This window comes from Macrobrachium nipponense, chromosome 13, assembly GCF_015104395.2.
Source record: "Macrobrachium nipponense isolate FS-2020 chromosome 13, ASM1510439v2, whole genome shotgun sequence".
Classification (NCBI taxonomy): Eukaryota; Metazoa; Arthropoda; class Malacostraca; order Decapoda; family Palaemonidae; genus Macrobrachium; species Macrobrachium nipponense.
This window is the reverse complement of record NC_087206.1, coordinates 36,156,669-36,181,400: the sequence shown is the minus strand read 5'-3', so window position 1 is coordinate 36,181,400 and position 24,732 is coordinate 36,156,669. Positions and strand designations below refer to the sequence as shown.

Below are 24,732 nucleotides of genomic sequence, written 5' to 3'. Positions count from 1 at the left end.
GGTGCTGCTGTCTCACAGAGATTGTTTCAGTTGTATTGTTTCTCCTCAGTCGAGAGTAACTACTAATGAGGAACCTCTCTGTCTGTCCATCACAGGGACCCAAGGTCTCTTGGTGTCATTTGACAACCCTCAGACAGCAATATGTCTCAGTAAACTGCTTTTTGTCCTTCTGTTTACCACTCAATACAACAGAAGTCTGTAGGTCTTCTGATCCATCTCATCTGACCCATGGGGCACTGCGATTACTCAGAATGACTTTCAGACAAACTTGACAGCTTTTTACTTATCTCCAAATTTTTTCTATTCATAAGGTGTTCAACAAACATAGTTCACTCCAAATTGAGAGTATATGACGGAAGACTTAGCTTGTCGCCCAACCTGCCAACTCTGCTACCAAGGTAATGAGAGGAGTTCCTCCCTGACCCAACCTTCAGGGCCTGTGGCACAAGAGTGGTTCTTCAAGTAGTACAATCCCCGTGTCCTCACGGCTAAAAGACTATCCAGCTTTCTTTGCAAGCATAGGCTTTCTCACCGAGCAGGAACAGAAATAGCTGAATAATTTTTTCAGTCCTCTGTAACATCGAGGGATTGGAGCCATCTTCGCTGGTTGGTGTCATTGACGGGACTTTTTCTTTGTGCAGAATTGTAAGAGTTACTTCTCTCTGATTAAATTGTGAAAGTCGAAAGTCCACATTTGCCCTAGTCTTTCACATAAAAGTAGTATTGTTTCTTCTCAGTCGAGGTTCAACTACTGATGAGAAACTGCTCTCTGTCTTGCCATCACAGGGACCCCAGATCTCGAGACAGCACTGGACTCTTGTTTAGGACATACATGGCCTTGCTTGAATTGTCAGGCAGAGATTTGTTTCTCAAGACTGCATCTCTTCTCACTCCAGTATTGGTGAATTGGATAGACAATTTCCATGGACCTTCTTTATTATCACCCTTCAAAAAGTGGTTATCAATGTCTCGACTCCATCTCAGATGTAGTGAACTCTGAATCATTCATCATCAGTTGCCAAGTTCAAGTCCTTCATGATCCCCTGCACCTTAGTCTTTATAATCGATGACCCAGATCAATCATTACTTTGTCCTGATAATGGGTTGCTGTACTTCGGAAAAGATTCGACATCCTTGATGTGGATGTCAATAACTTTTCACTAGTACTGACTTGCCAAGGAAGAAGTATATAAGGACATGTATCTCTCCTGATTTTGTGAGATAATCACGGGAGGTTCTCCGTAGATAAAGGGGGTATATGTTCCAGAAGAAATCCGTGAATCTGAAATGGGGTTCACTGTACATAGTGCCACTGAATAATTCATTCAGGAATTCAGAAATATCTTGAGGCTGAAGTGCCACCAAAGAATTCGTTCAGGAATTCTCTTGTTCTGTGGAAATGCCAGTGGGGATTTCAAAGTGAAGGCCCTTTTGGTATATCACAATGAAACTCCCCAAGTGTTTGAGAAAAACAGTGTTGTTTAGAATAAATTGCTTGAGGTGTGGAGGGAAACAAAAAGGCATGGGTCACAAGGCAAATTTTCATCGAGTAGGTCAATGAAGTGTTTGACCCTATGGTAAAAAAATACCCCTAGGATAATCAGTTGCCCCTTAAGTGCCTCATGGTAATGGACAATGCTCCTGTGCATCCTCCTGGCTTGGAAGACCAGTTGTTGGATGAATCATCTTGAACTTCAAGAAACTTTACACAAAGGCATTGTTCCAAAGGTGCTTTGAAGTGACCTTAAACACTGAATTAAACCCTAAGAGAGTTCTGGAAGGATTACTGGATTACTTCAATATCTTTAATTGCATAAGTCATAGATAAGGCTTGGCAGGGAGTGACTTCCAGGACAGTGACCTCTACTTGGAGAAATTGTGGCCAGTGTTACCTTGAGAGGGATTTTGAAGGATTTTAAGCTGACCCTGACCCTGACGACCCTGTGCCTGTTATGGAGTGAAGAGTTAGCCACTGAGGAGCTACAAGACCTTCAGCAGGAACAACAGACGACAGATGGGAAATCTGTGGTGATGTTAAAAATTTTGTTGAAAGGTAACATCCTGAGAAAGATGTTGCAATCCGTGTCTCTAACATGTTTAATGACAATGCATTATATCACTTTAGGCAGATTGTAATTCAAAGAGATATCAGAAACAAATGTCCCTGGACAGTTTTATTGTGGGACAGTGGTCCAGTAACTCTCAAGCTGGTCCTAGTGCCAGTTAAAAACAAAGTGGGGAAGTAGCCCCAGACAGTGCCACTGAAAATGTAGAGAAGTAACCCCAGTTAGGTTCATGATACATGAAGTCTTGGAGAGGAATTCCCCCTCCAAACAATAACCTCTCCTCCTCCCTCTCCCAACCTCTCCGTCTTCCATACACTAACGTCTTCCATAAAAGTAAAAGTGATGTTAAATGTTCATTATTCATTTAAGGGGGCCAGCCAGCTAATGCCATTTTTTAAGGACAGGACTTTGATATTCATACACTTGATAAGATGACTTGGGACATCTCCAAACCGCAGATGATTTTCGCCTCTGACCTTCGGTTTTGTGACGCTAGGGAGATTTGTCCCGAAAATAAGCATTTTTCAAATTCTATCTCCTCCCTTGATATTTAATATTAAGACCTGGGATTACTACCATATATAGATTTGATGTAGCCCTCCAATCAAATGTGGATTTTTTTTCCCTAAAAGTCATTTATTTGCTAGATATGAATTTTTCATTATGGTAAAAAAATAAACCTTATAAATCAGGAAAAAAATTTTAAAAATAAGACTAAACAAAAATTGGAGGAAAGGGCTTTATGTGATTGTTCTATAATGTCTTTCTGAGTTATATACCAAATTTCAGTGCTATAGCTTTAAAACTAAGTGAGAAGATAGATTTTGAAGGTCAATAAAAGGGATTTTGACGTAGGAAAAATCTATTTCTGGGCTCGGAAGCCGTGTCGGGCATTCGAAGTTTTCCTTTGTATTTTTATAAAGACAATGTTAATAAATAATGATTATTATGAATGCATATTTCTGTTTTGGGTATTAACCAAAACTATGTTATTTATCATAATTTAATCATAAATGATGATACCTTCGCTCACTAACTCTGCTTATTACAGCAAATTTTCCGAGATGTTGTCTTTGTATTTTCCTCTTTGGCATGATGAAATTTGTGCCGAAACAAAGATAAAGAGACATAAAATCAAGAGAATGTCAATAGTGAAACTCGAATGTGTACTCTCTTTTTACAAGGATAATGTTAATAATCATGATTATTATGAATTTTATATTCCTTTTTGGGTATTAACCCTCTTACGCCAACTGGACATATTTTACGTCGACATTTTTTGTCTCCCGTGTGCCGACTGGACGTATTTTACGTCGACTTACAAAGTTTTTTTTTCTTTTTTTAAATTTGCGGAAAAATACTTATAGGCCTACCAGCCTAAAACTTTTGAATCACGTCCTTGGGGGATGCTGGGAGTTCATGGATCAAAGTGTTGTTTTGTTTACAATCATTACGCAGGCGCGCAATGTGCGAATTTGTTCTTGCCGCACTAAAAAGTATCTGTGACACATCTTGGAATTATTTCGTCACTTTGACATAATTTTGTACCATTGTAAATTAGCCGTTACATGAAGTATTATATATGAAAATGTGCGCATTTTAATGTAGAATACAATAAAATACTCATTATTGTAGCTTTTATCAGTTTTGAGATATTTTTATATAAATAACGATAATTGCCAAAATTTCAACCTTCGGTCAATTTTGACTCTACCGAATAAAGGTCGAAAAACGCAATTGTAAGCTAAAACACTAATATTTTAGTATATTCAATCATTTACCTTAATTTTGCAACAAATTGGAAGTCTCTAGCACAATATTTTGATTTATGGTGAATTTAGGAAAAAACTTTTTCCTTACGTCCGCGCGGTAACTCTTCCGAAAAAAATCATACATGCGATTGTGGTAATGTTTGCACCATTTTAAAATTAGCTGTTATATAAAGTTTTGTATATTGGAAATGTGCGCAATTTCAATGCACAATACAACTAAAAACAACCCATGGTTGTAGCTTTTATCAGTTTTGAGATATTTTCATAAAATAAACGAATGAATTGCCAAAATTTCAACCTTCGGTCAACTTTGACTCTACCGAAATGGTCGAAAAACGCAATTGTAAGCTCAAACGCTTTTATATTTCTAGTAATATTCAAGCATTTATCTTCATTTTGCAACTAATTGGAAGTCTCTAGCACAATATTTTGATTTATGGTGAATTTTATGAAAAAAATAACATATTCTTTACGTCCGCGTTCGGTAACTCTTCCGAAAAATCATACGTGCGATTGTGTAATGTTTGCACCATTTTAAATTAGCCGTTACATAAAGTTTTATATATGAAAATGTGCGCAATTTCATGTAGAATACAACAAAAAATAATTGAAGGTTGTAGCTTTTCTCATTTTTGAAATATTTGCATATAAATCACGATAAATAGAAAAAAAACCACGTTCGGTCAACTTTGACTCTACCAAAATGGTCGAAAAACGCAATTGTAAGCTAAAACTCTTACAGTCATAGTAATATTCAGTCATTTATCTTCATCTTGAAACAATTCGAAGTCTCTAGCAAAATATTTAGATTTATGGTGAATTTAAAAAAAAAATCTTTCCTTCCCTCCGCGCGCGGATTCTCCGCCACAAATCTCCGAAATGCGTACGTCCCATTCTCTGGAATATTTGCTCTGTTTCATATTAGGCATTTCATAGAGTTTTATATATGAAAATGTGTGCAATTTCATGTAGAATAAAACGAAAAATATTTGAAGGTTGTAGCTTTTCTTATTTCCGAAATAATTGCATATAAAAAATATATATATAAAAAAAATTCGACATTCGGTCACTTTAACTCGTCAGATATGGTCGAAAACTGCAATTGTAAGCTAATACTCTTACAGTATAGTAATATTCAATCATTTGTCTCATTTGAAAGAAATTGGAAGTCTCTAGGACAATATTTAGATTTATGGTGAATTTTTGAAAAAAATATTTTGTTTACGTCCGCGTGTATGAATCATGCATTATTTTGTGATAATATTTTCTCTGTGTTGCTTTTATCGTTTTACAATGTCTTATATACCAAAATGATCGCAATTTAGTGTACATTACAACGAGAAAAAAAAATAACTTGTTACCTTTAACCGTTTTGCGCACAGCACGATTTGAATACAATTATATATGAAATTTCGTTTTTGCGCTATCATATATCGCATTATTTATATATGATAATGATAATTTTTTTCAGTTCTGATGATTGCATACTAAACTTCAGCCAATGACAAAAAAAGGAGTCACAAATGAACTCTTAATCTTGAAAACTAAGCGCGCTGTGATTTTTTGAAAAAAATATTTTTTCCGCTTCCGCGCTCACTCTGAAACACCTCCGGCACACGGGAGACAACTTTTTTTTTTACCGCGTAAGAGGGTTAATAAACCAAAAATATGTTATTTATCATGAATGAAGATCCCTTTGCTCTAAGACCGTAGCCTGGGGTACTGCATGACGTGTGCGTCAGGCAAGATGGGTGCATTGTTATAGGGGTTTCAACTAGTATTTGCGGGTTCTAGCTATTCGCGGAAGGGTCTGGTACCTATCCCCCATGAATACAGGGGGAAACTGTACAGTACTTGGATAAGTTGGAACAGGAAAATCCTTCCAGACTCATACATGTTTCCTATCTCTAGAAATAAAGGAGAACCCCCCTATCTGGTGGGCAAACCAGAACAACAATTGAATAGTGACCCAATTCATCCAATGAAAGCTCACATGTCCTGGCAGACGAATTCAATTGTTGGAAACAAGTCGTTTTGACGGAATGGACCCCTAGATCCTCTGGTCTGTCTGGACTTATGGAAGCTTTGGGGAAAACTGATGGTGGATCTGTTTGCCACTTCACGGAATCATCAACACCCCCTGTTTTGTTCACCAGAGCCAGATCCGCTTGTTTGGGCAATGGAAGCTATGCTCCTTGAGCGGTTGAACAAATAACTGTACACCTTTCCCTCATTCAGTTTGATCAGACAGGTAATAAACAAATTTCAGATGCACCAAAATGCTTCAATTTTGGTAGCCCATTTTGGCCGATGAAGGAGTGGTTTCCAGACCTCATAGACCTACTGTTGTATTTTCCAAGACTGCTTCCATAAAAGACACGGCTACTCAGATGATCACACTTCCATTGCTTTCACCAAGGTTTGTCTTCTCTGACAGGCTTCTAACTGTCAAGATTCTTCTTAGAATGAAGGGATTTTCAAAGGCAGCTTTAGAAGCTATTGCAAAATGTAGAAGACAATCTTCAAACACCTACCAAAACAAGTGGAAGATCTTTAGAGAGTGGTGAAGTACTTTCAAAATCTCCTCTACTCGGACCACTATAACCCAAATGGCTGACTCTTTCTTGTAATTGAGATCAGCTAAGGACCTGTCTACCTCTACCATGAAAGGCAATAGACCCATGTTGGGCTCTGTATTTCATCACAGGGGATTGGATTTGTCTTCCAATTCAGATTTGTCAGACCTTTTCTAGTCCTTTGACACCTGAAAGGAGTCTCCGACTGTCACGGAATCTTGATGTGGTGTTGAAATGGTTATCTGGGCCTCACTTTGAACCCATGCATTCCATTTCTTTGAGAGACTTGACTTGAAAGACCCTTTTTCTGGTTACATTAGTAACAGTGAAAAGGATCAGTGAAGTTCATGCCTTGGACAAAAGAGTAGGCCTGTCCTTAATCGGTAGGGTTTCTGACTAAGAATGAATCCCCTGCTAACCCTGGCCTCGTTCCTTCTTGCTTGATAGTCTGACAACTTTGGGGATCGACAATGATGAGAGAACGCTTCATCCCCTAAGAACTTTGAAGCATTACCTTCATAGACCCAAAGAGATTTGTGGTGATATTATAGTTATATTTTTATTCTTGTGGGTAAAGGTAACAGTTTTTATTTCTGGTTATATTGTGGAACTGAGCCCTGGGTAGGGGCAAATTGTTTACCCTTCGCTACAAAGTTTCTCAATACAGTAGTAGATGCACCACAGCTATACCGCCACACCACTACACAATAAGATGAGTGCCAACCAAAGGCAGTATCTTCTTGCAGCAACTCTCTTGTCAGGTAAGGAAACAAACATTTTCTTAAATGATGGTAACATTTTCTATTCTCAGATTCATTATCATAACTAATTTTTGGGGGTAGAGGTGTCCATGCGTCCAACATCCCTTAATGTGGGAATCAGCTATGTAATTATTGTGTAAGTTATTTAATTAAAAATTAAATTTTTTTAATAAAACAAGTTTTTATTATCTTTCCCAATAATTACATGATAGGAGCCCACTCCATTCCCATGCATGATTTTAATGGGCTTCTCTTTCCGCAGAAGTGGGTAGGGCATTGTTACCTACCCAAAGAAAAATTAGCCCGACCTGAGAATTTCAGAATTTTAACTGCTGGGCAAGTGAAAATCTTAGCTATGTTAAAGAATTTTGAAGGGAAACAATTTGGAAATTGAAAGGGAAATTACAAGTAGGAGAACAAGAAAGTAAAAGTTTTAAGTACTATACGTATCGTAGTAATGGTAGAGCATAAGGAAAGTAGAATGTCTTAATCAGTGGCAGTACTATATAAATTAGATTCTATGAGAGAACCAGAAGTTAGAAGATTTACAGGTAATAGAGTAATATACCATGCCAGAAATATCATATTATGTTAGTGAAGCAACAGAGCTTTTAAAGAAGGAGCGACTGAAGATTATTAAGAAAAAGCTGGTTAAAATAGTGAGAAAATCTAAGAACATAATGGGAGAAGTGATAATAAGTGAGTAAGAAGAAGAAAAGATTTACTATTGGGAAGCCTATTTAGATGCTTCATTTGTGAATACTATTGAAGATGGTCTTACACAATTGGGGTATGTGATATCCTTGACAGATGGTGAGGGGAGAAGTCTCATATGGTGGAAATCTAGAAGAGTAGCAAAATCCACCAATTGAAGCAGAAGCTCTTGAGTGTCGTGCAGGAGGGTGGGCATAGAAAGATTGGTAATTTCACAGTTGTGGGAAGAGATAGTAGGAGAGAGAAAATAGAAGCATTGATTAAAACATAGTAAAACACTACGGACTGCAGTTAAATTTAGTACAGGAGTAAGTATTAAAGTTGAAAAATTGATATTGCAATAATGAGAAAAAGAATAGAACCTAGAGAAATAAAGGAGCTGAGATGGATAAAAAGAAAGCATCAAATATCTGATGTGTTGACTAAAGCAGGAGTTTCAGAAATTACATAAAGGGTAAAGAATTGGAGAATAATGGAGATTAGAGGGAATTATGATGAGAAGAGGTTGAATTTAATCATTATTTTATTTTTTTATTTTTATTTTTGGGTGGATGAAGTAGGTTATAGTTGTTATACATTTAAGAAACTTAGACAAAGTACTGTTAATTTTATTGGCTGTTTGTAAAGCATTCCTCCCATTATGTTAAATGCTTGTAAAGCATTTTTGCCATTATGTTTGGAATGATGCAATGGTGATTTTTGTATACATAAGATCTACGGAAGACGGGGGTTAGGAAAACGAGGTTTGGAGGCAGTGACGAGTAAGCGGTGGTGACGGAAGGTTGTGAGTATTCTCGTTTGCGGTTTTGTTGGTTGGTTTGTAAGTCTTTCTTTTGTTTGTTGTGGTCATGAGCCGAATAGACAAGAAGTGCAATGGGAACAGGTATGTAAAATTTGTTTGTTTTGTCATATGGCGGAACAAACCTTCGGTCTTAACAATAGGATCATTTTCAAAGTGCCAGTTGGCATAATTGTTGCATTTTGGTCAGGATGGGAGTTTATTGATCTTATATATTATTAATGATTAATTTTGGGTAAGTCTCATGGAATTTTACATTTTTGGGAAAACTGATAATGTTCGGACCTGAGGGATACCACATTAATACCTGATAAGGAAACTTTTCTGCAAAGCTGGGCCACGAACTCCAGGGTTGGTCTGGTTCTGGGTATAGGACTCTTAGCAGTTATGTCTGGATTGCCCATAATATGGTTATTGTGGGGATGATTGTGTTCTTGTAATATTTTCAGTCCCATTAAGTGGTTTTGGCTTACACTTGACCCACCTTTATTGTGTTGTGCTACCTCCTGTTGGGTAGGGAGGGAAGGGAATGGACATTTGGTAATTAGCTCTTACTAGTGCCATTGGTAGAAGAATAAATTCCATGAAAGACTGAAGATATCTTTTTAAGAGTTTTGGGTTTGTACTTTTTTTTCCGCTCGAATTCTATCTTTTGAATAGCAATAAAGTAGAGTACCCATTGACCTTTTGATGATACCCTTTTTGTCACAGATGACAATCACTGCACCCTCCTTTGACAACCTGTGTTTGGACATGAAGGAGACTTTCTAGTACTGTAATTACACTGAAACACTTTGCTCCAGTACAGAGCAAAGGGAAGTTAACCAGAAATGTTTATGAAATAGGACCATGGATATTTGAAACCTTTTATGATAAGTATTTGACCTTTTATCTGGGAGATTATAGTAATTGTGTCATTTTTAATGTGTGCTGAGACATTGTGAAGTGTTGCAGTCAAGAGCCCAAGATATCATCTGAAGGTTAAGGAAAACTGACTGAAAATTGGCCTCGGCAAAATAAAGTGAAAAATTAAAAGCATTACTGCTGCATGTTGGATGAGTTAAAGTAGATTGCTCAGTACAGTACATGCTTTTTGGAATCACTCCAAGGGAATGATATTTGCACCCCAACTGATGACCTACTCAGAAGGAAAACTTGTAGAGGAAGTAAATGATTAAAGTGTGATTAGAATTGAAAGAATGGAGATCATTGGAGCCTTAGTTCCATTTCCAAATTTAATTATGACATTCAGCTCTACCCATTCTACCCACTTACCTAATGTAATGAGAGGGAGCATGGTTGAGTTTTAAGGTTGAGCAATATATCCCAAGACTTAGGAGATATTTTTATTATCAAGAATATGGTCATATGATAGGGTAGGGTGCATACACACGATCAAACAGTGTTTGTCGGACAAACACTGTTACCAGATAACAATAGGAAGAGTAGGTGTGCTGATGACAACAGAAGCAATCACCACGGACTAACAGGCATTGGTCGTGTCCTTGGTTTGGAGCTTTGTACAGCATCTGGCAGGACAGAGACAAGGAACTATGACTGCCAGGCAAAAGATTCAAGAGGCTATGTGTTACCATATGAGCAGAGGCTGTGACTTGCTTTGATTTCAACCGACTCAACAACCTGCCTAGGCTTAGCTCTACGAAGGAAAAATGTTACCACTGGGATAGGACACACTCTAATGTTAATTGAACTTGAATGGCAGAACCCGTTTATGGAATGTCAAGTCAGACGTTTATAAGGACAAAAATAAACGTGCAGTAGCAATTAATTGACTAATAGCAGAACTTCAGGGGAGTGGATCACATTCATGTGCAGTGGAAGTGAAAAGGAGATAGAACAATTCGCTGTCAAGCACGTATGGGTGAGAACTTCACTAACTTGAAAAATCCCAAGTGTCAGGGCTGAGGCTGATGACATGTACACACCCACATTATGGTTCTTCAATGAACTGTTTCTTTAACAATGGTGACAGCATGAAAGAATCTGTGTCAAAGGTGGATAGCAGTCTTTTATATGTCCGAGGAAGTTTCTGATTCATTGAGGTACATGTATAAGTTTATTCTGTGTATGGGTGTGCATAAGAAAAACTGCAAAAGATAGTTTCTTCTGGTCTCCAGCTCGTGTCGCTGCGCGAAATATCCTTTAATCTATTATTTCTAGGGTAAATGTACTAACACATACCAGAGAATAAATAAAATAAAGAAAAAGGTCAGTATAACTGACTCGCTCACCCTCCAGGAGGGTGTCGGTATGAACACTAGGCGAGTGAGACCACTACCACGAGCCAAATGCCAATAGAAATCTCCCACTACCAAAACCCTCCAAGAGGGAGCCGACCCACAAGAGTGAGCAGTCTCGTTACTACTACTACTCCATCCCATGCTGCCGACTGCTGCGCCTCTGGTGGCCATCCTTTTCAGTTAGCGCACACGAGTCACACGTGTTATTTTTCTCTCTGGTGTTTTTTGTTTTGTGACCCTTTCATTGGATTATCTATAATGGAGCGTGCAGCTATCGCAGCAGCTAAGTTTAAGTACTGTCATGTATTTACGGTTGGTTGGTTTTTTCCGGCCCTGAGACAGTATTTGCCGTTTTTTTAGGTATAAATACGATTCTCGGGGTCGGAAGCATGGCAGCATGGTTCTGCCTCGTGGTGGGTTCGTTCTTGGTCTCCCATACCTAGAACATCCCTTATTTATGTACGCTCTATATTATTATCCGCTTTACTTAGGGTACGGTCTACTCATGTTTGTCATGCATGCATGTATTTTACCTTATGTAGGCTTCTTCTATCCAGACCCTAGTCCAGGTTCTTAGTATCGGCCTCTGACTAGCGTTGAGTGGTAGACTTGCCTTCGGGTTAGTCGTACACTCCTGGATTTTTTTTTTTTTTTTTTTTTTTTTTTTTTTTTTTTTTTTTGTTTTTTTTTTTTTTTTTTTTTTTCTCCTGCTATATTGCTTTCTTTCTTTCATTTTTATTTATTTATTACTGTGTATTTTGTTATAGTTAGGTTAGTTAGGCGTCTGGCTTAGCCTAGGTCCTGGCTCATTGAGCCTATACTACCGCCGCTCATCAGTTCGGTTGCTTCCCTATAGCATCTCTCTGATCAGTTTGGTTTTTGGCCAGTGGGCCTATATGCTACCGCTTTTCAGTTCAGTTTGCTTCCCGATAGCATCTTTCTGATCAGTTGGTTGTCCTAGGCTTAGTTGTCGTATTTGGTCTTACCGCCTCGTGGTCACTTCGTGATCACGGGACAGCCAGACGCCTGTCAGTCACACTTCCCCCCCCCTCCCGCTCTTCCATAGAGTCGGGCGGGGGTGGGGGTGGGTCGGTCTGCCCATGCTCGCTCCGCATACCCGAGCCTGCCTCCCTCTCTCCCCTCAGGCGGAGGGGCTAGGGAGTCGGGACAGACCCAGACTGGGTCTCGACCTCTCCGGCTTCTCGGTCCGGCGGGTGGTACGTAGTGGGGGGTGCTGGCCTTTTCCCCCCTCCGCGCTACCTTGTCGCTCCGGGCTAGCTCGAGCCTGTATGTCTTCTCGCCTTTCCCACCTTACTAGGGCTCCTTCCTGATCGGAGTCCTGGTATCGCCAGCGGAAAGGGTGTGTAGTCCACCCAGTAGAGTGGACCGGGAGCATACAGTGGGTCTCTACTAACCTTACCGTATTACTGAGTTACTACACTCCGCTACGCACTGGACTTAGTCCGGTTCGCTTGTGTTTTAGGTTTAAGTTACCTATAAGTTTATCTTAAGTACCTTAAACCATCCCCCCTCCCTTACATGTTTTACCGGATCTCTCCGGGATTATAGCCTATTCAGGCGATGCAGGGAGGGGTTATGCCCAAATTTTTTCCGAGCTCCGGCATGCACGGAGTTCTTCTGTCCTTTAGTCTGTAAGTGATGTTTTTTAAGATACTCATGTGTCTTCCCACTTACACAGGCCACCCAACGTGTGAGCATCCGGGATGTTCCGCCACACTTCAGGACCCATGTGGCCACGAAGTTTGCCGGTCCCATGCTCATGCGCGACTCTACACGGGGACATCCAGGTCTGGTACCATGAGACGTGTCCATATGTTACGATCTGGTGAGCCCAGCTTTTGGAAGGAGTAAGTATTCCATCTCCAGTAGCTGCTCCGCTTCTATTTTAGTGCTTAAGTTTCATCATTTACTTTAACTTAAGGCATCTAGTTTAAGTTTATACTTTAAGTTTTAGTTTTAAGTGACTCTTAAATCTAAACTACGCCCTCTCTTCCAGGCGCCGGCAGTAAGGATACCGCACTGGCTACCCTGCGGGCCTGGGTCGGCGGTTTTGGGAAAAAACGCCGCTAAGGGACAGCCCTACATCCTGGAGAAGCGGTTGGCATTATTAATCTTCCCCGGAGGCAAGGCGACAGGATACGTCGACCCGGTAGATGCGGCTCCGACTACGCCTTCATCCAACAACAGCTGGCTGCCTCATTAACTGATCAAGACCAGGATATCTCTACGGATGTCGCGACCCTGGATATTAATGTTGAACCTATGGTAGGTATAGACGACCTGTTGGTCGAGGTAGGTAAGGTGGACACCCAAGGATCACCCTGGGCGTGACTGTTTCTTCCTACCCCTGCAACCTTCTCCATCCTTCCAAGGCTTTACGGGTGACGAAATATATTCTCCTCCTGACGCTTCGGTTAGACCTAAGGTCAAGGCTAAAGTGATGACCTTGACTAAGACGTCGTCGTCGTCTAAGAAGACGACTTCGGCTTCATCCTCCTCCCGTAAGTCTCCGGCTGGGAATCCCGGAGCAGACAGGTCTAAAGCTTCTAGCTCCGGCTCTAAGTCCTCGAGGAGTAAATCCTCCAGAGAGAGGTCTCGCACTCCGGCAGAGTCACCAGTTCCGCTACCATTGGTTCCAATTCAGAGCCTCCCCTCCACCTCCGCAGCAGCTCGGCTTTGGACTCCAATGCTGGCCTGTTGCAACAGGTGGGTGACCTGGTTGGGTCCCTAAAGAGTAGCATGGAACAAATGATCTCTCGTCTGTCGGATAGGATTACTTCCCAGGACTCCATTATAGCCGGGCTGAGAAGAAGCTCCTCTAGCCTCTCCTCCACTTTCCAACACAAGTGGAACTCAGCTTCCTCCGTATGACTCACTACCTCAGTTCTCTATGAACAACCCATGGAGAGTAGCGTCATACGCCCCCTTCCAGGACGGTCTCATCTCTATACCGGAATTTGGGACTCGAAGAATAGAGGACTTCGAGTTCTAACCCGGAAGACCTCCAGCCTACGTCATAGGCTACGCAAGGCTCACACCTTCGGCTATGGTTCGGGACGATAGGGTACCTAAGGAGACAGTCCTCTATTCACGTGACCAGGCTCAGAGAGAATGGCTCAGGTGTTTAGAGGACATGGATTGTTCTAATACCAAGATACACCGTTTAAGAGTCCCTTTACCATTTTCACAATGGATGAGAGTACCCCGCTCCCGTTCCTAACCAAGATCGCGAGGTCGACCATCCCAGCGGCCCAGAAGGGGGACCTATACCGCAGTTTGAAGGAAGCAGATCCCACATCTCCGTTGCTCCCTTCAGTTGGAGAATTGTGGGAAGACTTGCCGAACACATTCTCAGCTGGCAAACTCAAACCGGACTGTGCTATGGAGCAGTTTGGTGAAAAGCTACCCAGGGCTCCCAGAATCGCCTTATTCAGGCTGAATTTGACGCAAAATCGCGACTAGCCAGATCGATCAATTCTATGGCTATGTCTGAGGTAGCAACCATGGCTTATGGATCAGAACCGATTTTTAAGCTCATGACCAAAGCCCTGACTCAAACGGTACAGTCAGATATGTTTGAGTTTGCCACTGCTCGGACGGAATTGTAGGAAGCATGTCCTACAAGAGGCAACCATTCGGCATGAACCGAATAGGTTACTCTCGTCTAGCATCTGGGGGGAGCAGATCTCTTCCCAGAAGCTATGGTTAAGGAAGTCCAGTCAGAGGCTACGAGGTTGAACCAGAGCCTTAAGGACCGTTGGGGCCTTACGGCTAAGAGGAGGCAAGACCTGACAGCTAAAGGTAAGGGACAAAGGAAACCCAGGCGTTTCCAACCTTACCAGAAAAAGCAACCACGCTTTTCTCAACAAGTTTCAGCGGTACGTTAGTGCAGACAGCCCAACCCTCCACTTCTAAAGGTCAATCACAGCCAATTTATGTGATATCCCCTCAGCCTCAGCCCTCCACCTCTTACGCCATCTCTCCAGCTTACAATCAAGCCTTCGAGAGTCAAGCTTCACAGAAGTATGACCGCTCGGGTAAGGGGAGGCGAGGTAAGCGGTCCTTTCGTGGGAGAGGATCGGGAGGGCCCCCTTTAATAGGGAAAGCACTTCAGAGGAGGCCGAGGCGGTTACCAGAACCAATGAAGAACTTCAGGTAGGAGGGAGGCTGTTTCACTTTCGCCACCGGTGGAACTTCAGCCAATGGGCTCAGAGCATAGTGTCAAAAGGGCTGGGTTGGAGCTGGTTGACGAACCCACCTCCAGCCAAGACCTTTCCGTCAACTTCCTTCCAAAGAATTGACAGAGTACGCGGAGGACCTCCTTCAGAAAGGAGCTATAGCGAGAGTCAAGAGATTAAAATTTCAAGGTCGCTTGTTCAGCGTGCCAAAGAAAGGCTCACAAAAAAGAAGGGTAATCTTAGACTTGTCCCGCTTAAACTTAGCCATCCGCTGCGACAAGTTCAAGATGCTCACGATCTCACAGGTGCGGACCTTACTTCCCCGTGGGGTGGGGCCGTCACCACCTCTATCGATCTTACAGACGCCTACTATCATATCCCTATTGCAAGGACACTTCCGTCCGTATCTGGGTTTTCAAGATAGGAGACCAGACATTCTCCTTCAAGGTAGTTCCATTCGGACTCAACGTGGCACCCAGAGTGTTCACGAAGCTAGCGGAAGTGGTAGTGCAACAACTCAGATCACAAGGGATTATGGTAGTAGCGTATCTCGACGATTGGTTGATCTGGGCCCCAACAGTCGAGGAATGCAACAGAGCTACACTGAAAGTGATTCAGTTTCCTGGAATATCTAGGCTTCAAGATAAACAGGTCCAAATCAAGACTCACTCCAGAGTCAGACTTTCAGTGGCTGGGCATTCAATGGAATCTATCCTCCCACACTCTGTCGATTCCATCAACCAAAGGAAAGAAATAGCGAAGTCAGTCAAGCATTTCTAAGTCACAAACTAGCGTCAAGGAGAGCTCAGGAAAGGATCCTCGGTTCTCTCCAGTTTGCACAGTGACGAACGTCTTAATGAAAGCCAAACTGAAAGACCTAACCAGAATCTGGCGCTCGCGAGCAAATGTCAGGTCCAGGGACAAACTATCCTCAGTGCCTCTGATTCTAAAGAATCGACTTCGGCCGTGGGCGAGAGTCCAAGAATTTGTCAATGTCAGTACCCCTTCAGTTCCCTCCACCAGGGATCACCATCCACACAGACGCGTCCTTAAGCGGCTCTGGGGAGGGTATTCCCAGGTCAAAAAGGTTCAAGGGACTTGGTCACCTCAGTTCCGTCAGTTCCATATAAACGTACTGGAGGCAATGGCAGTGTTCTTGACTCTAAAAGGTTACGCCCACCAAAGTACTCCCACTTAAAGCTAGTCCTGGACAGCGCAGTGGTAGTACATTGTATAAACAGAGGAGGCTCCAAGTCACGTCATCTAAATCACGTCATGATAGCCATCTTCTCCCTGGCAGACAAGTTCAGTTGGCATCTTTCCTCCACTCACATAGCTGGAGTGAGAAACGTCATAGCAGACGCCCTATCCCGATCAGTACCCCTAGAGTCGGAATGGTCACTGGACAACAGTTCGTTCCAATGGATCCTTCAAAGAGTCCCAGGCTACAGGTGGATCTCTTCGCATCCCAAGCGAACCACAAACTACCGTGTTATGTAGCCCCCAACCTGGACCCTCTGGCATATGCCACGGACGCCCTGGCTCTAGACTGGAACAACTGGGAGAAGATTTATGTCTTCCCTCCAGTGAATCTCCTCATGAAAGTATTGAACAAACTCAGGACATTCAAGGGTGGGTCAAGTGGCTCTAGTAGCCCCAGACTGGCCGAAGAGCAACTGGTATCCTCTAATTTTGGAGCTGGGCCTTCGTCCTCTTCGGATCCCCAGTCCCAAGCTCTCCCAGTCAGTACAAACGAAGACTGTGTTCGCTTCCTCAGGGATTCTCAAAACCCTAACTTTATGGATTTCATTGAAGTTTTGCGCAAAAAGAGATGCGAATATTGACCCTCAAGAATATTCTCTTCTTGGAAATCCGATAAAAGGGATTCAACTTTGAGACAGTATGATGCTGCTGTCAAAAAGTTAGCAATCTTCCTGAGAGAATCGGATATTAGAATCATGACAGTTAATTCAGCTATATCCTTTTTCAGATCCTTATTTGAAAAAGGTTTAGCAGCTAGCACGATTACGACAAACAAGTCAGCTTTGAAAAAGATATTTCAATTTGGATTCAACATAGACTTGACGGATTCCTACTTCTCGTCTATTCCTAAGGCATGTGCTAGGCTTAGGCCTTCTGTAAGGCCTACGTCAGTTTCATGGTTCTTAAATGATGTTCTAAAACTGGCTTCCGAAACCGATAATGACACATGCTCGTTTTTATAATGCTCTTAAGAAAAACCCTATTTTTATTAAGCTTAGCTTCAGGAGCAAGAATTTCAGAACTGTCGGCTCTATCCAGGGACCCGGATCATATTCAATTCCTTCCCACAGGGGAAGTCCTACTTTCTCCGGAACGTAGCTTTTTTAGCAAAGAATGAAGATCCTTTGATGAGGTGGGAACCTTGGAAGGTACTGCCCCTTCCACAAGATGTATCCCTTTGCCCAGTTTTAACCTTACGAGCCTTTCTGTCCAGGACCTCCTCATCTTCATCGGGTCCCCTCTTTAAGAGGGAAAAAGGTGGAACTTTATCCATTAAAGGCATCAGGCAGCAAATCCTGTACTTTATTAAGCAAGCCAATCCTGACTCTTTCCCGAAAGCACATGATGTCAGAGCAGTAGCCACCTCAATTAATTATTTCCAACATATGAACTTCGATGAGTTGAAAAAGTATACTGGATGGAAATCGCCGACAGTGTTCAAACGTCACTACCTTAAATCCTTGGAAGCTCTGAAATTCCCAGCAGTAGCAGCGGGTAACATAGTTTCCCCTGACTCTAGCTAATTTGTAGTAGAAGATTCAGTCCTCCTTTCTACCTGCCTCACCCAAAAGTTCGTCTATTCCTACCTTGTTCATTTGCATTCACCTTGTGTCTTAGCTGCTTTTATGATAGTGTAATGGTGCCCCTTATTGTCTGGCTAGGGACACTCACAAATGATTATAAACATTGATCTCATGGATGTTTCCCCTTATTTTTATGCTAGGGGATGCATCATATTATAATGGTTACGGGTTTTGTATATTAAGTCATATACATTCCTTTATATATTATTATCGTTGGTTATTTATATTAATTGCTATTATACTTTTGATACATGCTGTTACACAGATATCATTTGATACATGTAAGTCATTTTACCTGTATATATGTAAATTACCTTATGTTAACAAACATGATTAGATTTAAGGGTAATTTAAGCATATTTATATTTTTATACCCCTGTGTATATGTATCTTTTAGCAATTATATTCTCTTTATAGATATTTTATCTTTTATTTGAGACCTATTCTGATTTATTTTATTTTTTACTTTTGTTTACAATCTTGTGCTATTTCTCTGGTACGATTTCGCGCAGCGACACGAGCTGAGCCCAAGAAAAGGGATTTTGACGTAAGGAAAAATCTATTTCTGGGCGATTGGCTCGTGTCGCCAGCGAAATCCCACCCTACCCATCCCTTCGCCCAAGATTGTCTGCTAACTTCAGGATGGCCACCAGAGGCGCAGCAGTCGGCATCATGGGATGAGTAGTAGTAGTACGAGCTGCTCACTCTGTGGGTCGGCTCCCTCTTGGAGGGTTTTGGTAGTGGGAGATTTCTATTGGCATTTGGCTCGTGGTAGTGGTCTCACTCGCCTAGTGTTCATACCGACACCCTCCTGGAGGGTGAGCGAGTCAGTTATACTGACCTTTTTCTTTATTTTATTTATTCTCTGGTATTGTTGTTAGTACATTTACCCTAGAAATAATAGATTAAAGGATATTTCGCGCAGCGACACGAGCCAATCGCCCAGAAATAGATTTTTCCTTACGTCAAAATCCCTTTATTAATTTTTTTTATTACTGCCACCATTTCAATTCACAGGACCAAAGTTGAAACAAAACCTGAATGCATTGAAGTACATTATGAAACTTATGAATATTGAATAATATTTTTAATGACCAAATACTAATTCATTAGGAGTTAATGTTTCAAGTCCCCATTAGGTGATTCTGTGCTGCCAGGTTACAGCACCTTCATTGAAATACTGCATGAAGTGATTGCCTACTATCACTCCTTCGGTTGTACAATTCTGCTGCTACATATGTAGAGGTAGGATAACATCAACATTTGAAGTACCAGGGATGTTTACAGTATCTAAATTGTCATCAGTACACAAGTAAGGGGTGACAGGGTCTTTGTGAAGATAATTGTGTAGTGCAGTGCAGGCTAAAATTGTTCTACCCTTTTTGGTCCAAGATTAATGGATTTTTTTAAATATCTGAAATCTGTTTGCTAGTATTCCGAACACGTTTTCTGCTGTTCATCTAGCCCTTTAGAGTCTGTAGGAAAATATGCTCTGCACAATATTTTGGTTTTAATAAGGTAAAGGTTTCATGATGTGGTGCTTCAAAGGAAATGCGTCACCAGCCACAAAGACATCAGGTAATTTCCTTGAGCTGCTAGGAAGCACCTCATCATCTGGCAAACCCGCAGATCCATTTTTGACATGCTGACTGAGAATTAGTGTTATCCCACACACCCATCTGGCAATTTCATTAGTCCCCACATCTACATAAATTAAAATTGGGTTAGCATCAGAGACAGCCATTAATTTGGTACTGAGGGATCCTTTATAGATGTAGTAGAAATAACTGCTACTATGTGGACACATATCAGGTTGTGTTTCCCATCTGTGATTCCGATACAATTTGGAAAGATCTATTTTGGAAAACCCTTCTGCTACACATTTCCACTCCTGAGGTATATATAATATATCACATAATAAAAAAAAAGAATTGGTCAGAATAATATATACATAATACAGAAAAATAATTGGTCAGAAAAAACAATATTAGTACTTGTAACTTTTACATAAACATGCCCTACCTGGGATGTAATACTGATAATTGTTTGTAAGCAATATTATGAATAATGCCATTGCTACTTTTACAGATTTTCAATGATCCATTACTTCAACAAACTGAAGATATTGCTCCATCCCATACAACAAAACCGCCTGGTACACCTGTACCAAGTACATCTCATGAAAATGTACAATCTGGAACTCCTGAGCCCTCTCGTAGTTGGCACTCGACAAAAAGAGGGTTAAAAAGGCCTACAGCCAGTGACAAGCGGCATGAGGTACTTCAAGAAGCCCTCCATCAGTTAAGAAACTTGTCTCAATCTGAAGAGGGTGATAACGATGATCAAAGTGATTTTGGTAGTGTTGTTACCAGTGATTTACTAAAAATGAATGAAGAAAATAAGGTTCTTGCAGAGAAACTCATATCGCAAGTGCTTTATATCGGAAAATTAGGCAAACTCTCATCATTGAATAATTATGGCTGAAGGTAAGAATTATATTAAGAGGAAGGACATGTTTCCATATGGGTTGTTTATGGGCTAGGTATAATTACAATGTGATATTTCTGAATACTTTGAATGCTTGGTAAATAAAAAAACATTATATATTTGTGTATTCCTCATTATTCCTCATCTATTATGTTTAGAAACAATTGTCTATTTCTTATGTTTAGTTACAAATAAAATTAAAAGTAACACCTTTCCCTTATGTATGGATCCTTGAGTACATTATAAATGGTTTGTCACATATCAGGGATTATTGCAGATAAACTGTGTTTGAATATTCTTGTTTTGTATTGGAGGGAATTGTAAGAACATCCAGTTGATTGAAAAATTAGTGTTACTTCAGACATGCTTCTGGAGTAACACTGTCCCTTATATATGTGTCCTGCTTCATTAAAAAAAAAGGTTTAAACTTGTTTAATAAATCGTAGACTGCGTTTCCTTCCGCAGTCATGTAGTTTATAGTCTGATTTCATAGCCTTGTCATAATTCAGTCTGATACATAGCTTTCTCATAATTCACATAAAATTGTCACATGGCTTTCCTCACCTGTTCCTCACACAACACAGCAATTATTATGGTGCATAGTGCCGTTTTTCTTAGTTTTTTTTTTTTTTTTTTTTTTTCCCACTCCCTTTGTGATATTTTGGGAGATGAAGCAGATATTTCTGCTCTCATCTCCTTTTAAAGTCTATAAATATTTTTAATAACATTTAATTATTTTTTAGCTATCACATCATAGATATATATATTTATTTATAAAGCATTTTCTTCATTTATTTCTTCATTAATTCATTCATTTCTCATAGGGTAAGTTTATATGAACCATTTTTCTTTATACACTTATTAACTCATTCATAATGTAATTTATTTAATCTCCATTACGGCGCTGAATGGCTTCTTTGGCCCAGTGCCTGGGCTTTTGCCCTAAAACTCATACATCCATCCATCCATCCATAGTCAATATTGTTTGACACTGAATATTAGCACCAACCTACTCTCACGAGGCCAGATCACACAGAGGTATCCATTTGCAGCTGGACTTTTACAGCTGGAAGCTTACGCCTTTTGCCGTTGTATATGTTTCAAAGGTGATTAGTGAATTTGATCATAACACTTCTATGGTCCTGTGGTTCTAATAATGCCAATGACTCATTTGTTAGCTTTATGTTGGCCAAGAAATGGTGTCCAGATTGTCATTTCTCTGGCTAATGAGATGATCAAATGAGCATACCCCACAACTTCCTGGTGGTCATCAGTATGTTTTGGACCAGATCTTTTGAGACCGAGTGCATCGGTTTGTCCATCGCATTCAGAAAGAACCAGTCGGTCAAGTACTAAGATGGAACGTAATTGTGTAGATCACATTCATCTCCTTTTACCTTGGGATGTTGCTCATAGGTCCTTGGACTCTTTTTTTTTCCTTGGATCTTATGGTGGATGCTCAACAATTCATGTAATTCACCCAACTCTAGGGACAGGTTGCATCTCACCCAAGGTGTGCAGCTGCAAGGAAAAGGTTTGTGTTGGAGTGGCCTCCTCCATTTCTCCTGTCTTCCTTTCTCTTCCAGTGGGCAGAGGAACAAGGAACAAGCTGTCATGTGCTGGATGGGTGTGCATACAGGTGGTCTAGATGACTGGTTATCCTAGTATCTATAATCTAGCTCCATTTGCATTAGTGAATGCAAATCCTTCCTTCTCTCTAGCAATGGGAGAGAGGGACTGACTATGAGCAAACGACTTGGTTATTCTTAGCTTTATAGTCTGACACTGACCTTTATGAATCAAGGATATTATTTTCCTTCAGTTCAAAATTCCTGGAAGTCTATAAAATTAATCATCTCTTGTTCAATAGATTAGAGGTATGGTCTACTTCCTTTGCTCTTTCATGATCAGGAAGAGAGTAGCCAGGTGAGCTGAACTACCACTCAGTTCAGATATTTATACTCAGAATCCTCCCTCCAAAAGTAAGTCTCTCATATGTAAATGACAAAATATTAAAGTATTTGTACTTTTCCTAACATACAAACCTGAGGCCTTTTCATAAAGGGCGTACCTCTTACCACCCCTCATTCTCTTTCTTACCTGGGCCAAAAAGTAAACTATAGAATTGAATGCACACAGACTTGGTGGGCAGTGCTTCTGCCCCTATCCGTCATTAGCTATTCCCACCCTAACCACCTTGCAAAAATGTAACAGCCAGATTTCCAGCTCGCTGAAAGGTAAAATCCTACATGTAAAAACCTCAGGTTAGTTTGTTAGGAAAAGTACAAATGACTTAAAAAATTTGTCATACCAGTGGCAACCAGTGCTCTTGCCTCTTTGAAGGCTGCACCAGTGATTTCTGGTGCTTCTGCCTCTTCGGAGTCGGTGCTGGTTGTATCGGTGAAAAATACCACATATATGCGAATTTTTCGCAAACAATGGGTATACACGGTCCATAGAAAATGTCTGGTTTACTGTATAGCTTAGGAGCACACTATGATTGGTAATGTGTCCAAGCCCAAAAAATTATACAGCCTAACAGTCCCCTAATTAATATAAGAAGCCATGGGGTGTTTTAATTTTTATTTTTATATATTCGTATTGACACCACAAAATTCTATTAGTATCCAGTCTACACTGCGAGTGATAGGCGTGCAGATCCTTTGCAAAGAAAATATACAGTATGCTGTCATAGCTGCCACTTTGTGAAGACTTCCCCACTGGTGAATTTAAATCCCATATCCAACAGCTACCACTTCCCTTTTTATTGTAGGAGGTGTGAATACGTAACAGAAACCCTCTTTTGGGTAATATCTTTACCAATCAAAGTGGAAATTACCTATGTTCCATCATAGAAATTGATAATGTGGGAATCTTAAACAATGGGGAGTCTGCACATTATCTTGTTAAAACAGGCACATTGTCAGTAATTGACTTATCTATATGCAGTGATGACTGCCTTATTGACTTCAATGATAGATTTACTAGTGACCATTTTCCAATAGTAATGAATGGATCTTCAAATCCTCCATCTTCATGGTCACCTAAATGAAACAATGGTAAAGTTGGTTGGGCAACAGCTTAATAGATGACTCGGCTGATGACTCTCACTCTGTAGATAATACTCTTGATGTTTTCAATAGCACTATATTTTTGGCTAGTCTTCAATAAATACCAAGGACATCTGGCATAGTTATTCACTGATCAATTCTATGGTGGACTTGTAAATGCCAGGAAATTTAGAGAACTGAGGTGTGTTTTCACCATATATTGCAGATAAAAATGTGACTGGTATTGCCATATTTAATTTCGAAAGGTGTGAGATCATTTATGCTTAGAAATGAAAAAGGCACGAAAGGACTCTTGGAAAATTTTCATCTTTTTAAATTAAAAAACACCTCGGACTGCAGTCTGGAAAAAAGTTAGAAAAATATTAAGCAATTTACTCCTTGTCAGTTTCCATGGTTGTGAAGTTGCAGATCCTTGGTTAGTGGTAATTGGTGCAAAGAAAAATGATGACAGACCCTATTCTGCTCAAAGAAGGGCAATGGAGCAGGTAGGATTGATTTTAATACATTAAGGAATTAACAATATAATGTACCTTTCACTATGAGAGAATTTGAATCAGCCTTAACTAAGTGTAGTGAATCAGGTCCTGGACTGGGTGATAACTAAGTGATTAAGCATGGAATAGGAAATAACAGTGTTCATAAACATTATTAACAGAATTTCCTTTATTACATATTTTCCGTAAGGTATGGGAGATGTTAAAATGACTGCGATTTGTGAAACTAGGAAAAGACCCTTTTTGAGATGGAGAATTATTCTCCCCTTGCACTGACATCATATTGGTGTAAGATCATGGAAAAAGTGGTTAATATACGTTTGATGATTGGTTTCTTTGATATTGAGAAAGCTTATGATACTACATGGAGAGATGGCATTCTGAGGGTTCTTTATGAATGAAACCTTAGAGGCAATTTGCTTCTTTTTATCAAGGCTTTAACAAATAGGCTATTTTGGGTTCAGGATGGAGTAACAGGGTCAAATGTATTCAACCAAAAACAAGTGCCACAAGGAGGTGTTCTAAGTGTAACAGCTCACTTTAGCAATCAATTGGATATCCAAAGCAATTCCCCCAAATGTATATTCCAAAGCAATTCCCCAATGTATTTTTACTTTTTTTTTTTTTTTTTTTTTTTTTTTTATGACCGTTCAATATTTTTTGGATCAAGAAAGGTGGCAGCAACT

The 24,732-nt window shown here is 40.4% G+C and overlaps 1 protein-coding gene across 1 annotated transcript in view; it reads left to right on the top strand.

The window, feature by feature from the left end:
- Positions 1–20,510, top strand: part of LOC135225741 (uncharacterized) — a 133,731-nt gene extending 113,221 nt beyond the window's left edge. The window contains exon 3 of the mRNA XM_064265134.1: positions 20,083–20,510. Within this exon, the coding sequence (XP_064121204.1) occupies positions 20,083–20,478 (396 nt within the window). The 3' untranslated portion in view covers positions 20,479–20,510. The remainder of the gene's footprint in view (positions 1–20,082) is intronic.
- Positions 20,511–24,732: the final 4,222 nt, after the last annotated feature.